The 14,540-nt window shown below is 40.0% G+C and overlaps 1 protein-coding gene across 6 annotated transcripts; it reads right to left on the bottom strand.

Moving 5' to 3' along the window:
* Positions 1–2,542: 2,542 nt before the first annotated feature.
* On the bottom strand, positions 2,543–10,226 carry LOC138029995 (uncharacterized). Of its 6 annotated transcripts, none has more exons than XR_011127998.1 (7): positions 10,099–10,226; positions 9,093–9,201; positions 8,849–8,899; positions 7,705–7,761; positions 5,195–7,003; positions 3,934–4,351; positions 2,543–2,807 (listed from the first exon to the last, which is right to left on the bottom strand). XR_011127998.1 is itself a non-coding variant. In XM_068877844.1 (7 exons), exons 1-5 carry the CDS (start codon positions 10,124–10,126, stop codon positions 6,856–6,858), a joined length of 363 nt encoding a protein of 120 aa, XP_068733945.1. In that variant the 5' UTR covers positions 10,127–10,226; the 3' UTR covers positions 2,543–2,807; positions 3,934–4,351; positions 5,195–6,855. The 6 variants fall into 6 exon arrangements, 3 of the variants coding, with proteins under 3 accessions (XP_068733945.1, XP_068733947.1, XP_068733946.1); XM_068877844.1 differs by having other exon boundaries at positions 8,879–8,899; XM_068877846.1 differs by having other exon boundaries at positions 5,195–5,333; positions 8,879–8,899.
* Positions 10,227–14,540: the final 4,314 nt, after the last annotated feature.

The following is a 14,540-nucleotide window of genomic DNA, read 5'->3' as shown; positions in this document are numbered from 1 at the left end:
TCGTTATGACACTTCAGAAAAAAAGAGAACCATTTTTTGAAAAATTTGGCACGAACGCTTTCAAAACGTCAAAACGACGCTTTCAACGACAGTGAGTTCTATTGTAATCGGTCTTCCACACATCCTCTATAGCCCACGGCATACAATTGTAGGTAGGGTATTATTTCCTCTAAGAACTAATGAAAAATTATACGCAACTGCGATCCTCTCCTTTCTTTTCTCTTCTTTTCTTTTATTTATAGTGACATTTATTATTGTCCATGCACGTATCGGTATTTAGTCACTACTCTTTGGGAACGACGAATACAAAAGTTAATGCTGAGCAGCATGTTGTCGAAATATATATGTCACTACGAACACGAACGAACGAATTATTCGCCCATTTGTAAGTGCTACGAAGTTTATAGTTGTTCATGCACATATCGGTATTTAGGCCGCCACTCTTTGAGAACGAGGCATACAACATTCCTGACCAGCATATTGTGAGGGTATTAATTTCGCTACTACGAATGAAACATTCACAACATTTGTGAGTGCTATTGTGGACGACGATTATAGTTGTTCATGCATGTATCGGTATTTTAGCCGCCACTCTTTGAGATTGAAGCATACAACATTTCTAAGCAGCGTATTGTCAGGGTGCTGATTTCGCTACGAACGAATCATTGACCATTTTGGATGCTTTTAGGAAGCTTGCAATTGCGGCGATTTTCGGTGCGCTTGAATGTTTTGAGGAAGCGTACGACGATTTCACCACGCTTTAAGAACGAAGCATTCAATATTTCGGAGCGCTATTACAGAACTATTCAATACAGTCAATCATTATTTCTGCTTCTGAACAGCATGTTGTCTGGGTATTAATTTCGCTACGCAGTGAACGAACGAACCATTCACCATTTTTGGTTGCTTTTAGGAAGCTTGCGGCCATTTATTTAGGCCGCCACTCTTTGAGAACGAGGCATACAACATTCCTGACCAGCATATTGTGAGGGTAAAAATTTCGCTACTACTAATGAAACATTCACAACATTTGTTATGAGTGCTATTGTGGACGACGATTATGGTTGTTCATGCATGTATCAGTATTTTAGCCGCCACTCTATGAGAATGAAGCATACAACATTTCTAAGCAGCGTATTGTCAGGGTACTAATTTCTCTACGAACGAACCATTGATCATTTTGGATGCTCTTATTGCGGCGATTTTCGGTGCGCTTGAATGTTTTGAGGAAGCGTACGACGATTTCACCACGCTTTAAAACGAAGCATTCAATATTTCGGAGCGCTATTAGCCTGCTCTCCCTCGCTCCCCTTCCCCTTCCCCGATTACGCCGGCCACGCAGGCTAGAGCGCTATTACAGAGCTATTCTGTTTCTGAACGGCATGTTGTCTGGGTATTAATTTCGCTACGCCGTGAACGAACGAACCATTCACCATTTTTGGTTGCTTTTAGGAAGCTTGCGGCGATTTCGGCTACGCTTGGATCTTTTGAGGAAGTGTACGGCGATTTCGCTACGCTTTAAGAACGAAGCATGAATGCTGAGAACGAAGAACTCGTAAGCATTCAACATTTCGGAGCGCTATTACAGTCACTCATTTTTTCTGTTTGTGGACAGCATGTTGTCAGCGTATTAACGACATATTCGCAACATTTGTGAATGCAGTTCTGGTCGATGTTAATAATTTTCTATGCGTATATCGATATTTTTGTCGCTACTCTTTGAGAACGAAGCATATAACATTTTTGCACAGCACAGCCTCCTTTGTTCATTGAAGTTTTTCGTTCTCTGACCCCCCCACCTGACACTTCCATCGCTACGCTTTAACAACGAAGCATTCAACATTTCGGAGCGCTACTACAGTTAGTCATTTTTTTCTGTTTCGCGACGCTTTAAGAACGAAGCATTCAACATTTCGGAGCGCTACTACATGTACAGTCAGTCATTATTGCTGTTTCTGAACAGCATGTTGTCAGGGTATCAAGGACACATATTCGCAACATTTGTGAATGCTGTTCTGGTCGATGTTTATAATTTTCTACGCGTATATCGATATTTTAGTCGCTACTCTTTGAGAACGAAGCATACAACATTTTTGAGCAGCACAGCCTCCTTTGTTCATCAATTTTTTTCTTTCTCTCACCACCTGACACTTCCAAAAGTCGGGTCGACTTTTCAAACGACGGGTCGTCATCGTCACGATCCGTCGAGATATTTGAAGCTACCTCAGGCACTTTCGACTTCCGGCAGTAAATCTTACTTCCTTTTTAATCTTCACGACCCGACTTCCGGTGAGTCGGGCCGTCAACAGCAATTGACGACCCGACTCAGTTCATGTATATTGGACATGTGTGAGTACCCGAAGAAAAACCCTCGGAGTCAGATTGAGATCGACTGAAACTCAGCCCACATATGACCTTGAGGCCAGGGTTGAACCTGGGTCGTAGAGGTGGGAGGCGTGGTTAACAACCACTAAGCCACCCTGACTCACCGTGTGCTGACCCAAAAAACTCTGCCAAGTTACTAAAGATTCGCTGGAGCAGATTTGGAGCCACTTTAAATTTACTTCAAACAAAATGTTATCTTGGCAGAGATGTACTTTTAGCTTTTAAGCAATAAGATGTGAGGATTTAAAGAAAAATAAAGGATGTCTACCCTTCCCAGCACGCGTGGTAGGGCAGAGGTTCACACGTAGCTTTTATGAAATGCCAGTACTCCGGTGAGAAAGTGTTATGACTTGCAATTGTCTTCTTTTTCTTGTTCTTGTTCTTGTGGAAGAATTTATTGTCCTCCAAAGTCTTCTTGACACCTGAAACGAAAGCAAATAAGGAAAATAGTTGCAAGTTACTTTACCAAATCACAAGAAACTCTACATGATGGTTTTTTTAGGGGGTGGGGAAATTTCCATTTGTTTTTATCTCTGAATGAATGTGTGTGAACAATAAAGTGTGCAAAATTACTTAAGATTTGCTGAGCAGATTTGGAGCCACTTTAAATTTTCCATTTTTGAGTGGTAGATCTGAATAATTATTTACTTCAGAAAGAATTTTATATTTGCAGAGATACATCTCAATGCTTATTACTTTCAAGCAATCATGATAAGATGAGGGTTTACTGAGTCTGTTTTGAAGATGTAAGGATTAAAAGGAAATACAGGATGTTTTTATTTGATTCTCATGTTGTTATGGTAACTTGCAAGCAGTTGTCACTTTATCTTCAAATTGTACATGCGGGTAGAAATGGAAACACAACGCTACTTTGAGGTAAAACCGACTAGGCAGTGGAGGCCAGGGAATGTAAGGATTTTAAAATAGTCTCCCATTCCTTTACTTGCAAGCAGTCGTCCTTTTATCCTCATATCATACGGGCCAGTGGAAATGGAATTACTAATCACACAGTTTTGACTATGTGTTTTACAAAAAATCACACATTGTATGTAACAAAAGTAAGGGTGCACAAGCCCAAAAGAATCATTAAAGTAATCAAACACCATCTTGGAGAGCCAAGTTATAACATCAGTACTGCTGGACTGGCCTGCAGACACATAAGTAATTATTGCTCCATACTGTCTGTGCAAATGAAAGTCTACAATGGCTACAAAGTAGCAGAAAGTGTTTTTCATCAGCTGCATAATCAGCTAGGGTTAAATTTTAAGCTTCGAATTATTCCATAACCCCAAAACATTCCACTCAGCAACTTTCAACCCTTTTCACCTGAACAGTTATCATCATGTAAGTTCACCCAACAGTTTCACTGCTAGATCAAACATAAGGGTCACAAGAATAAAGAAAAATGATACACCAATGTTTCCAGTTAGCAGAATAAGAAATTTGAGGGGGGATAGATGGGAGAATAATTTTTATGCATGTTAATAGGTACTGTGGCTCTAAGGGTTTACAACAAAATATATACAATCATATGACTTCAAAACTTGCCTGGTGAGAAGGGCAAATCACCACAAATACTAGATTTGGTCATCATCCTCATATGGATTGACAAAAGATGCAGAAACAGCGAAATTGGGTCTTCTCCAACTGAAAGAGGTCGTAGCCACAAAGAAGTTTTATCAGAGCCAAATTAGAGAAGGCTCCATCACACACCAGAACTCGAACATGGAACTTGTGGAAAGTAAAAGCCTGAATTGGTCTCAAAACACATCCAAGGAGAAATCTGTGGTCCCATGAGCTTGAACATGTGAACTATGGGCCAATAACATCAAATTTTGATGTTAAATCTCTGCACAAAAACTGAAGGATATATGAGGTTTTTTCCTTATCATGACACATCATCTGGACTCATCGCATAACCTCTGATGGTAGAATTAATGGCATTCCAAACAATCTTAGACTGCACCTTTAGGGGATAAAAATAAACAAGTGTGACACAAACATACAGCTGGAAATTAAGCTAAAATTAAAACTGTACAATCACAAGTACATGTGGATACCTCATTAGGGATTTTAGGTCAACGACAACATATACATTGTAGAAGTACATGTACAATTTCATTCATGCACTATTTTTGTTCTATATTTTAATAATTAACACAGGATAAAATAAAAAGCAATTTAAGGACGGTGCCTACTAATTCAAAGGTATTTTTGCACAGTTTACTCAATATGTGGGAAAAGCAGATCTTAACAAGTACTATTAAAATCCAAAAAGAAAATTGGGGGTAGCCTCGCATTTTTTGAAGATAAGCAATCAACAATATTTGTAAAAAGCTTTAAAATACAAAGCAATGTATGGCATTCTTTGCCAAATTAAAGATTAATTATCTCTGAAAAATGCATGGTTACCCTCAATTTTTTTTGGATACCAAGAGCACTTGCTAAGTTCTGCTTTCTTTGCATAGTTTTGAACCCCGCAAAAATGAGCACCGCCAACAGGAAATCTGAGTATCTTGAGATGCACAGAACATATGCACAGTAACAATATAGGCACCATCGTTAAGGCTTAACATGTTTGTCACCTGGAGGAGGGGGATGGAGGTATGTTTACTTTCTTGAACCAGAAAAATATTTTCCAGTTCTTAATTTTAAACTTGTAAATGTCTAGGACATGGATAAAAAAGAAGTCAACTGTTATTGTATCAACAACCTATGAATAAAATGCCCGAAGTTTTTTAGTTGTAAACAGTTACAATGACAATCATGTTTCAGTTTATTCCCATTTCTTACAAAGACATTTACTCACCTTTGTCTCATCAAAGATCAGAACTCCAATAGCCAGCGGTCTTTTCTTTCCAGCACTAACCTGCCTTACACAGAAATTTTCACACTCTTGGCCTTAGTGTGCCAGGTAGTCGTCATGGATGCACAGCCCATCTGCATTCCTACTAACAATACGCTGGAACTCTTAGCTGCAAGGTAGCTGATGACAGCACAAAAAGCAGCAGGACTTGGAAAGTATATACAGGGTGAGACGAAAATGAAAAGATGAGGTTGCCCTTCGGGCAAGCTGTTACTTGAGGTTACTAGCCCGAAGGTCTGAGGAGCTAGCCCGAAATTAAATTGTTTATAAAGAATAATCAGATTTGTTTAATTATGCAAAATACAAGTAATGATACCAAGCATAGATATAAACTAATTCTTCGTAGTATTGTCAATTGATTCTTGAATGTGATTTTCGTTTTAACTTCAACCTCATAGTTCGTAGTTTGCCTAGTGTAATATAAAATATATTAACTAAAACAGTTGAACAGTGAGCTATAGGAAATATTTCAGTTCCTTCTTTGTACTGCTAACATGAACGAGGTTCTCGGAATGAACATCAACAAATTTGCTGAAAGTTTGGGAATGCCTTTAGTCAGTTTGAATATCTACAGAATGCAATTTGGATATAATCAACGCAGTGAACGCACATGTATGAAAATTGTTTCGCTTTATAAGACCAGAAAATTTTTAAAAATCGCAAATGATTATTTCAGAGTAACATTTTATTCAAACATGGGCGAAATAGTAAAGGAAAAATAACCTCTGGATTCAAATGGGTTCGTTCCTCCAATGTTTACATCTGCAGTTACCCCCGTTGACGGTCAAAAATATTATAAATTTACGGAAATCACAATTAAACTACCACTGTAATCATGTGTAATCTGAAGTCTGTCGACATTCTCTTCAAAGCTTGTCAAGCTGACAAACTCTTCCAGAAGTGAGAAAACATCATGTTTTAAATTACTCGAGTTGCGTGTTTTTGTTTTTATCTTTTTTATCGGATGATAACGGCACCAGGTCTGCTAGCTTTTCTTCAAGCGAGTTTTTTCTTGTTTTTTAATCTGACACGAAGTGGGCCTTTTTTGTTTTAACAATGAATTGGCAGCTTTAAAATAGAAACAAGAATCCGGATTTGGATTTTCCCAACGAAACGCACCTAAATTTCCGAGAAAATCCACTGCACCGTGACTCGGCTGGAATTTAGTTAGACTGATTGTCTCGCACTGCACGCTGTCAGTCGGCAAATAATTATATATCGGTTGCTTATGTAATAAGCAGAAAAAGTCATGACGTTATTTACAGACGCAACTAAAATGCGGCGCAAAACGTTGTCACGCAACGTTAATTTGGCCTCATAACGTTATCATTTTCTCTCAGGAGCTTTCTGCTACACGCTTTTTGGTATAAAAGCTCAATTTATCATCAGAAAAGAGGAACCAACGGTGCTTGCCCATCGGGCAAGCTACGATAAGAAAGTACTAGCCCGACAAGTCATTCCACTAGCCCCGGGCTATCGGACAGCACTTTCGTCGCGCCCTGATATAGCAAGAGCTAATTTGAAACACAAATCAGAAATAACAACAAATTTACTTTATTATTACATTCGTCATCTGGATATCAAACTGCCATTACATGTATTATTCAACACAGCTGAATGCAAATATCTGAGACACTAGTGTCACAGTCAGCAATGTCTGTGCACATTACAGAATTAACTTGCAGTATTTTTATCACACATTCCACTGCCACTGGGTCGTTCACTTCTGCAATTTTTCCTTGGTTGAGTGTTCTACAAATGAAAACTTGGAATTGCAGTGACCAGAAGAACTAAATTGTAAACGGACAGGTTGATAACTGCCAACATCTACTCTACAGTTCTTCGCCTCACATGGAAAAACAATGAGAGCTGCACTGCTAGTAATGATGGCCAGAAATTGCTTCCAGTTAACAGTGCAAAGAGCTGTCAAAATGCGATATTTTTCTCTCAAGCTCCCTCAAAATCTTTACTTTCCTGGACAACTTCGTGAAGAAACCTCTCAATGTACAACTCTTCAGCCTGCATGTGTTTCTTTTCAACATTTTAACCAAAATGGCCCCACAGCTACAAATCCACTGTAGAATTCAAGGGTAAAGGTTTTTCATTCATTTCAATCTGCTAACTGCCCAATCAAAGCCCTGCCAGCGAAATCAGGTGGCCAAACAAAACAATCACATAATTAAGCCCCTCGTACATTTTGAACATGACACAGCGACCATTGGAGTCTTTGTTTGTCACCCTGGTGGGGTTACCAAGCCGGGTGACAACAAAGACTCAACAGTTGGAGTGTCTTGTTCAAAATGTACTAGGAGCTTTTAGTCACTGGCAGGGCTTCGATTGCGTGGCTAGTAGATTGAAAAGAAAGAAAAACCCCTGCCCTTAATTCTATGGAAAATTTGTGACCATGGGAAAATTTTGGTCTGGGATTTTCTGGCTTTGTTTGGTGGGCTCACCTAACTGGAGTGTTTTGCCTTGTTACCTTGTTGAGGGAAGACTTGGAACTCAAATCACTACAAATAGGTAACATAACAACACCAGAGAAAAGAAAACGCACACATGGTTAGCCATTTGTAATGAGAATTTCATCGTATATAATTACCCCCATGAATATTGTAGCGACTGTACCCCACTTAGGAAAAGCTTGTGTACCAGTCCCGCGCAAAGTTAGTGTTGATATCAGATTAAAACAGAAAGAAACTACTCGTCGCTGTGTTGTATTAAGGCTCGTTACTGGTATTTTTGGTCGAGATATGGAACCATCACAATATCATCAGAACTCCCACACAAAACTTATGTTACATTTGACCCGATGTTGTTTGTGCTCTCTAGACAATCTGAGAGGTTAGGCTGCCTATGGAAAAATAGCCCAAAATCGTGTGAGATCTGGAAAATGACCACACAGCTAGGAAGGAAGCTACCTACCATGGCAATAAGGTTGGACTTTGTAATTGGGGATTTTCTCATATAATTATCTTCTTAAGCCTTTTATCATGATTCCCATACAAATCCTTATATTTTTGTTAGCTTTGCCTCACACTGAAGCTGGGGCACCTGTGGTACCAATTACTTTAAAAATAGGCTTGTCCCTCCATACATACCTTCTAAAATAAGGCTTGACCTACTCATCCCCTCTGAACCTCCCCCCTCCCTACCACCCCCAATTAAAAATGTACCAACTCCCTTGGTGTTGATATACAAGGTAATTGCACACTTCGTCTACTCAAAAATCCCCACTTAGCATAACAGCAATATAGTGGACTAATGCAAATCCTGCATTTTGATTGGCTACGCTACTAGTGGGCTATTATTAATAGTCCTCGAGTAGCAAAAAGCGTGACGCTTTCTTTCGTTTTATTCCCAAATAAATATTTCTTTAACTTGCATTTGCTAACTTTATTATTGCTATTTCTGTTCGACTAGTTGGGTGATACTAAAACAATTAGACCCTTCGCCCTCAAGGGCCACGGGTCAATAGCCCATTTTCGGCTTCCCCTCATGGGCTATTGACCCGTAGCCCGCAACACCACATGGATATAAAGACAAACTATTAGCCTTCAATGGCTTTTTATAAAGGAAAATAATGTCATGTAAGCTTACCAAAGACTAAGAGGAAAACAGCGGCCTTACCCAAAATGGCAAAGTTTGAGCCTACAAAAAAAAAGAGAGTTATGCAATGATATTTTGTCCTCTGATCTAGAAGAAATTGTACATTTCAATTTGCATTCATTTGTATTCAAACATCTTTGTTAACTTACATCAAACATCTAAGCCACCGATCGCTAAGCTAAAAAAATCCAAACAGTTAAACAATGTGGTATCACAGGACTATTACAGAATTTACCCCTGGACTACAGATGGATGTCTATCTGTAACTACGTGTAGCACCACACAATTAACTCCCCGAGTGTGAAAAAGATTTCCTTCAACATAACTGTAACTGTAACTGTAACCTGAAAAAAAGAATGTACTACTTTAGTTTTCCCAAACTATGATGAATACAATACAAAGTCTTGTTTGATCTATTGTATCTATTGAATAGAAAACAACCAACATTGCTATAATACAAACTGTTAACACAAGGTACTACAAGGGAAACGAACAGTCAGTCTTCTCGTATGCAGTGGCTTTAGACAGTCATCACATTGAACAAGTTATATGTCTTGCAAGTGTGGCCATAGTTCTTGGTGGATATAAGACAAACTTTATGTAAAAACACAACTCAGTTTTATTTCAACAAATAGATTTCTTCCACAACGTTCACCATGATGTGGGCTGATGCAATAATTATGGTGCAATCAGCTTCAACCTATTGTTCCAGGCTCATACATGTACTTCTGGTAACTAACTTCCAGTTACAAGTAGATTTACAAGTTGAGTTTGTATCCAACAATAATGTACATTGTAGGGGAAACAGTTCAACCACTAAACATCCAATATGACTACAACATTAACAAAAATGTGCCAGTTTGATAGACACAAATTTATCATTTTTCCTTATAACACAGGGATTTACAATATAAAAGGACTGCATGACAGGTTTTTTTCTTGGTGCAAACAACAAATTTTGTGGTAAGATTCTTTATTGCAACAACTGTGATCCTTCAATCAATAAAAGATGACTTTGTATTTATCTTGTTTCAAGACTCTTTTTTCAAGCTATAGCTGTTTATGAGAGAACAGTATCTTTCTCTTCAGTATCTGAGGTGAAGAAAATTGGGAAAATCATTGTCTAGGGTTACTTAACCCCTATACCGGCAATGCACATTCTTTACTTGCAAGGACAAAATGAGTAAGTGGGGATCAAAAATGGAGAAAACGGAATAAAATAGTGACGCCATGGCACTCACCTTTGCTTTTAGGACATGATGTCCACATCGTCGAATCAGCAGGGTGGTTATGCCCATGTTTTTGCACTAAAATATCACATTTGAAGCTCTAAATAAAAATTACCTGCCTTCGTTCGAGCAGTTTTCGGGTAACTACTTGGTGTAGGCACTCATATAGTGGTCCGGTGTAGGCACTCATATAGTGGTCCGGTGTAGTCACTCATATAGTGGTCCAAGGGGGCGTACTTAACTATGTTTAATCATCCCTAGCCGTACCTAAGCATCCTTAGCCGTACTTAAGCATCCTTAAGCGTACTTAAGCATCCCTCTTCATCCCTAGTCGTACTTCACCATCCTTAATCATCCCTAGCCGTACCTAGGCATCCCTAACCGTACTTAAGCATCCTTTATCATCCCTAGCCGTACTTAAGCATCCGTAAGCGTACTTCAGCATCCTTCTTCATCCCTAACCGTACTTAAGCATCCTTTATCATCCCTAGCCGTACTTAAGCATCCTTTATCATCCCTAGCCGTACTTACGCATCCGTAAGCGTACTTAAGCATCCTTCTTCATCCCTAACCGTACTTAAGCATCCTTTATCATCCCTAGCCGTACTTAAGCATCCCTAACCGTACTTAAGCATCCTTAATCATCCCTAGCCGTACTTAAGCATCCCTAAGCGTACTTAAGCATACCTCCTCATCCCTAGCCGTACTTGAGCATCCTTAATCATCCCTAGCCGTACCTAGGCATCCCTAACCATACTTAAGCATCCTTACTCATCCCTAGCCGTACTTAAGCATCCCTAAGCGTACTTAAGCATCCTTCTTCATCCCTACCCGTACTTAAGAATCCTTTATCATCCCTAGCCGTACTTAAGCATCCTTTATCATCCCTAGCCGTACTTACGCATCCGTAAGCGTACTTAAGCATCCTTCTTCATCCCTAACCGTACTTAAGCATCCTTAATCATCCCTAGCCGTACTTAAGCATACCTAAGCGTACTTAAGCATCCTTCTTCATCCTTAGCCGTACTTAAGCATCCTTTATCATCCCTAGCCGTACTTAAGCATACCTAAGCGTACTTAAGCATCCTTCTTCATCCCTAACCGTACTTAAGAATCCTTTATCATCCCTAGCCGTACTTAAGCATCCTTTATCATCCCTAGCCGTACTTAAGCATCCTTTATCATCCCTAGCCGTACTTACGCATCCGTAAGCGTACTTAAACATCCTTCTTCATCCCTAACCGTACTTAAGCATCCTTTATCATCCCTAGCCGTACTTAAGCATCCCTAACCGTACTTAAGCATCCTTAATTATCCCTAGTTGTGCTTAAGCATCCCTAACCGTACTTAAGCATCCTTAATTATCCCTAGTTGTGCTTAAGCATCCCTAACCGTACTTAAGCATCCTTCTTCATCCTTAGCCGTACTTAAGCATCCTTTATCATCCCTAGCCGTACTTACGCATCCGTAAGCGTACTTAAGCATCCTTCTTCATCCCTAACCGTACTTAAGCATCCTTTATCATCCCTAGCCGTACTTAAGCATCCCTAACCGTACTTAAGAATCCTTAATCATCCCTAGCCGTACTTGAGCATCCTTAATCATCCCTAGCCGTACCTAGGCATCCTTAACCGTACTTAAGCATCCTTAATCTTCCCTAGCCGTACTTAAGCATCCCTAAGCGTACTTAAGCATCCTTCTTTATCCCTAGCCGTACTTGAGCATCCTTTATCATCCCTAGCCGTACTTAAGCATCCTTTATCATCCCTAGCCGTACTTACGCATCCGTAAGCGTACTTAAGCATCCTTCTTCATCCCTAACCGTACTTAAGCATCCTTTATCATCCCTAGCCGTACTTAAGCATCCCTAACCGTACTTAAGCATCCTTAATCATCCCTAGCCGTACTTAAGCATCCCTAAGCGTACTTAAGCATACCTCCTCATCCCTAGCCGTACCTAGGCATCCCTAACCATACTTAAGCATCCTTACTCATCCCTAGCCGTACTTAAGCATCCCTAAGCGTACTTAAGCATCCTTCTTCATCCCTAACCGTACTTAAGCATCCTTTGTCATCCCTAGCCGTACTTAAGCATCCCTAACCGTACTTAAGCATCCTTAATTATCCCTAGTTGTGCTTAAGCATCCCCAACCGTACTTAAGCATCCTTAATCATCCCTAGCCGTACTTAAGCATACCTAAGCGTACTTAAGCATCCTTCTTCATCCTTAGCCGTACTTAAGCATCCTTTATCATCCCTAGCCGTACTTACGCATCCGTAAGGGTACTTAAGCATCCTTCTTCATCCCTAACCGTACTTAAGCATCCTTTATCATCCCTAGCCGTACTTAAGCATCCCTAACCGTACTTAAGCATCCTTAATCATCCCTAGCCGTAGGTAAGCATCCCTAAGCGTACTTAAGCATCCTTCCTCATCCCTAGCCGTACTTGAGCATCCTTAATCATCCCTAGCCGTACCTAGGCATCCTTAACCGTACTTAAGCATCCTTAATCATCCCTAGCCGTACTTAAGCATCCCTAAGCGTACTTAAGCATCCCTTTTCATCCCTAGCCGTACTTGAGCATCCTTAATCATCCCTTGCCGTACTTAAGCATCCCTAACGGTACTTAAACATCCTTACTCATCCCTAGCCGTACTTAAGCATACCTAAGCGTACCTAAGCATCCTACTTCATCCCTAGCCGTACTTGAGCATCCTTAATCATCCCTAGCCATACCTAAGCATCCCTAACTGTACTTAAGCATCCTTAATCATCTCTAGCCGTACTTAAGCATCCCTAAGCGTACTAAAGCATCCTTCTTCATCCCTAGCCGTACTTGAGCATCCTTAATCATCCCTTGCCGTACTTAAGCATCCCTAACCGTACTTAAGCATCCTTAATCATCCCTAGCCGTACTTAAGCATACCTAAGCGTACTTAAGCATCCTTCTTCATCCTTAGCAGTACTTGAGCATCCTTGATCATCCCTAGCCGTACCTAAGCATCCCTAACTGTACTTAAGCATCGTTTATCATCCCTAGCCGTACTTGAGCATCCCTAACCGTACTTAAGCATCCTTAATCATCCCTAGCCGTACTAAAGCATCCCTAAGCGTACTTAAGCATCCTTCTTCATCCCTAGCCGTATTTGAGCATCGTTAATCATCCCTAGCCGTACCTAGGCATCCCTAGCCGTACTTAAGCATCCGTAAGCGTACTTCAGCATTCTTCTTCATCCCTAACCGTATTTAAGCATCCTTTATCATCCCTAGCCGTACTTAAGCATACCTAAGCGTACTTAAGCATCCTTCTTCATCCTTAGCCGTACTTGAGCATCCTTAATCATCCCTAGCCGTACCTAAGCATCCCTAACCGTACTTAAGCATCCTTTATCATCCCTAGCCGTACTTAAGGATCCCTAAGCGTACCTAAGCATCTTTCTTCATCCCTAGCCGTACTTGAGCATCCTTAATCATCCCTACGCATGCCTACACGTACCTAAGCATCCATTTTTATCCTTAGGCCTACTTAAGCGTCCTTGATTATCCCCAGCTATTCAGTTACAGTGAAATACATCTGTTAAACTTTGGAAAATGGGGAGAGATTACCATAAAGATCGTTCTATAATTTAACTTAGACGTTATTTGTTATAAAAACGTACAGAAAGCGGTTATCTCTTATTATCACTGCTACTAAATTTGCAAATGGAAACAACGAGGCCCCATTAGGGGATATCAGGATACAGGATATTTAGGTAACCATTTTTCGGCATACTGGATATTTGGGGGGGGGGGGGGGGGAATTAACGGGAAACATAATATTTAGGCCAAACGTTAATGACATACGGGACATTTAGATCCCCCCTGCCCTAATGGGGCCTCAACATTCAGAACAGGAATGCTACCAGAATGTCAGATTTAACTGGACATCGGCCGCTTCATTCGTTTGCTTTGGTTTGTGTAGAAAACAAGACAGAGTAACATGTGTTTGTGTTTTTGATTTACTTTTATATTCGGCTGTCTTAGGCTTTTTTCATAATATTCTTTTCACATTTTTGATTCCTGTACTAGAAGGAATAGACGAGTGTCATTGACTTGACTTATCACATCCCAGTAATTTAGATGTTTGTTTAAGTGTCTACTAACTGAGTGAAGCTCGTTCGGATTGGGTTGGTACTTGGATGGGAGGCAACTGCGAAGTCCCCGTGGCGAGGATATCACATTTTAATTAAACTTAATTTCATTCATTTTTTATTTCGTTTGTCCGCTCAAGGCTATTTTCTTTTCTTCTTTCAACGTCTTTTTTTATTCCTGCAATGGAAGCAAAGGATTCATTTTGTTGTTGGTTTGGTAATATCACTGATTTACATGATCGATTTCCACTAAATCCCGTTCACAGGTAACCACTGCGTATTGTCTCCGCGAAGACTTCTTATATTATATATATATATATATA

This window comes from Montipora capricornis, chromosome 13 (genome assembly GCF_036669925.1).
Source record: "Montipora capricornis isolate CH-2021 chromosome 13, ASM3666992v2, whole genome shotgun sequence".
In the NCBI taxonomy this organism is placed as follows: domain Eukaryota; kingdom Metazoa; phylum Cnidaria; class Anthozoa; order Scleractinia; family Acroporidae; genus Montipora; species Montipora capricornis.
The sequence above is the reverse complement of the archived record's forward strand: the minus strand, read 5'-3'. Positions and strand labels throughout refer to the sequence as shown.

Coding starts and splice junctions, on each gene's coding strand:
- LOC138029995 (XM_068877844.1), bottom strand. CDS start 10,126: ATGTGGACATCATGTCCTAAAAGCAAAG. Junction 9,202..10,098: donor ATCATGTCCTAAAAGCAAAG/GTGAGTGCCATG, acceptor TCTTTTTTTCAG/GTTACAGTTACAGTTACAGT. Junction 7,762..8,878: donor CTCAAACTTTGCCATTTTGG/GTAAGGCCGCTG, acceptor ACCTATTTGTAG/TGATTTGAGTTCCAAGTCTT.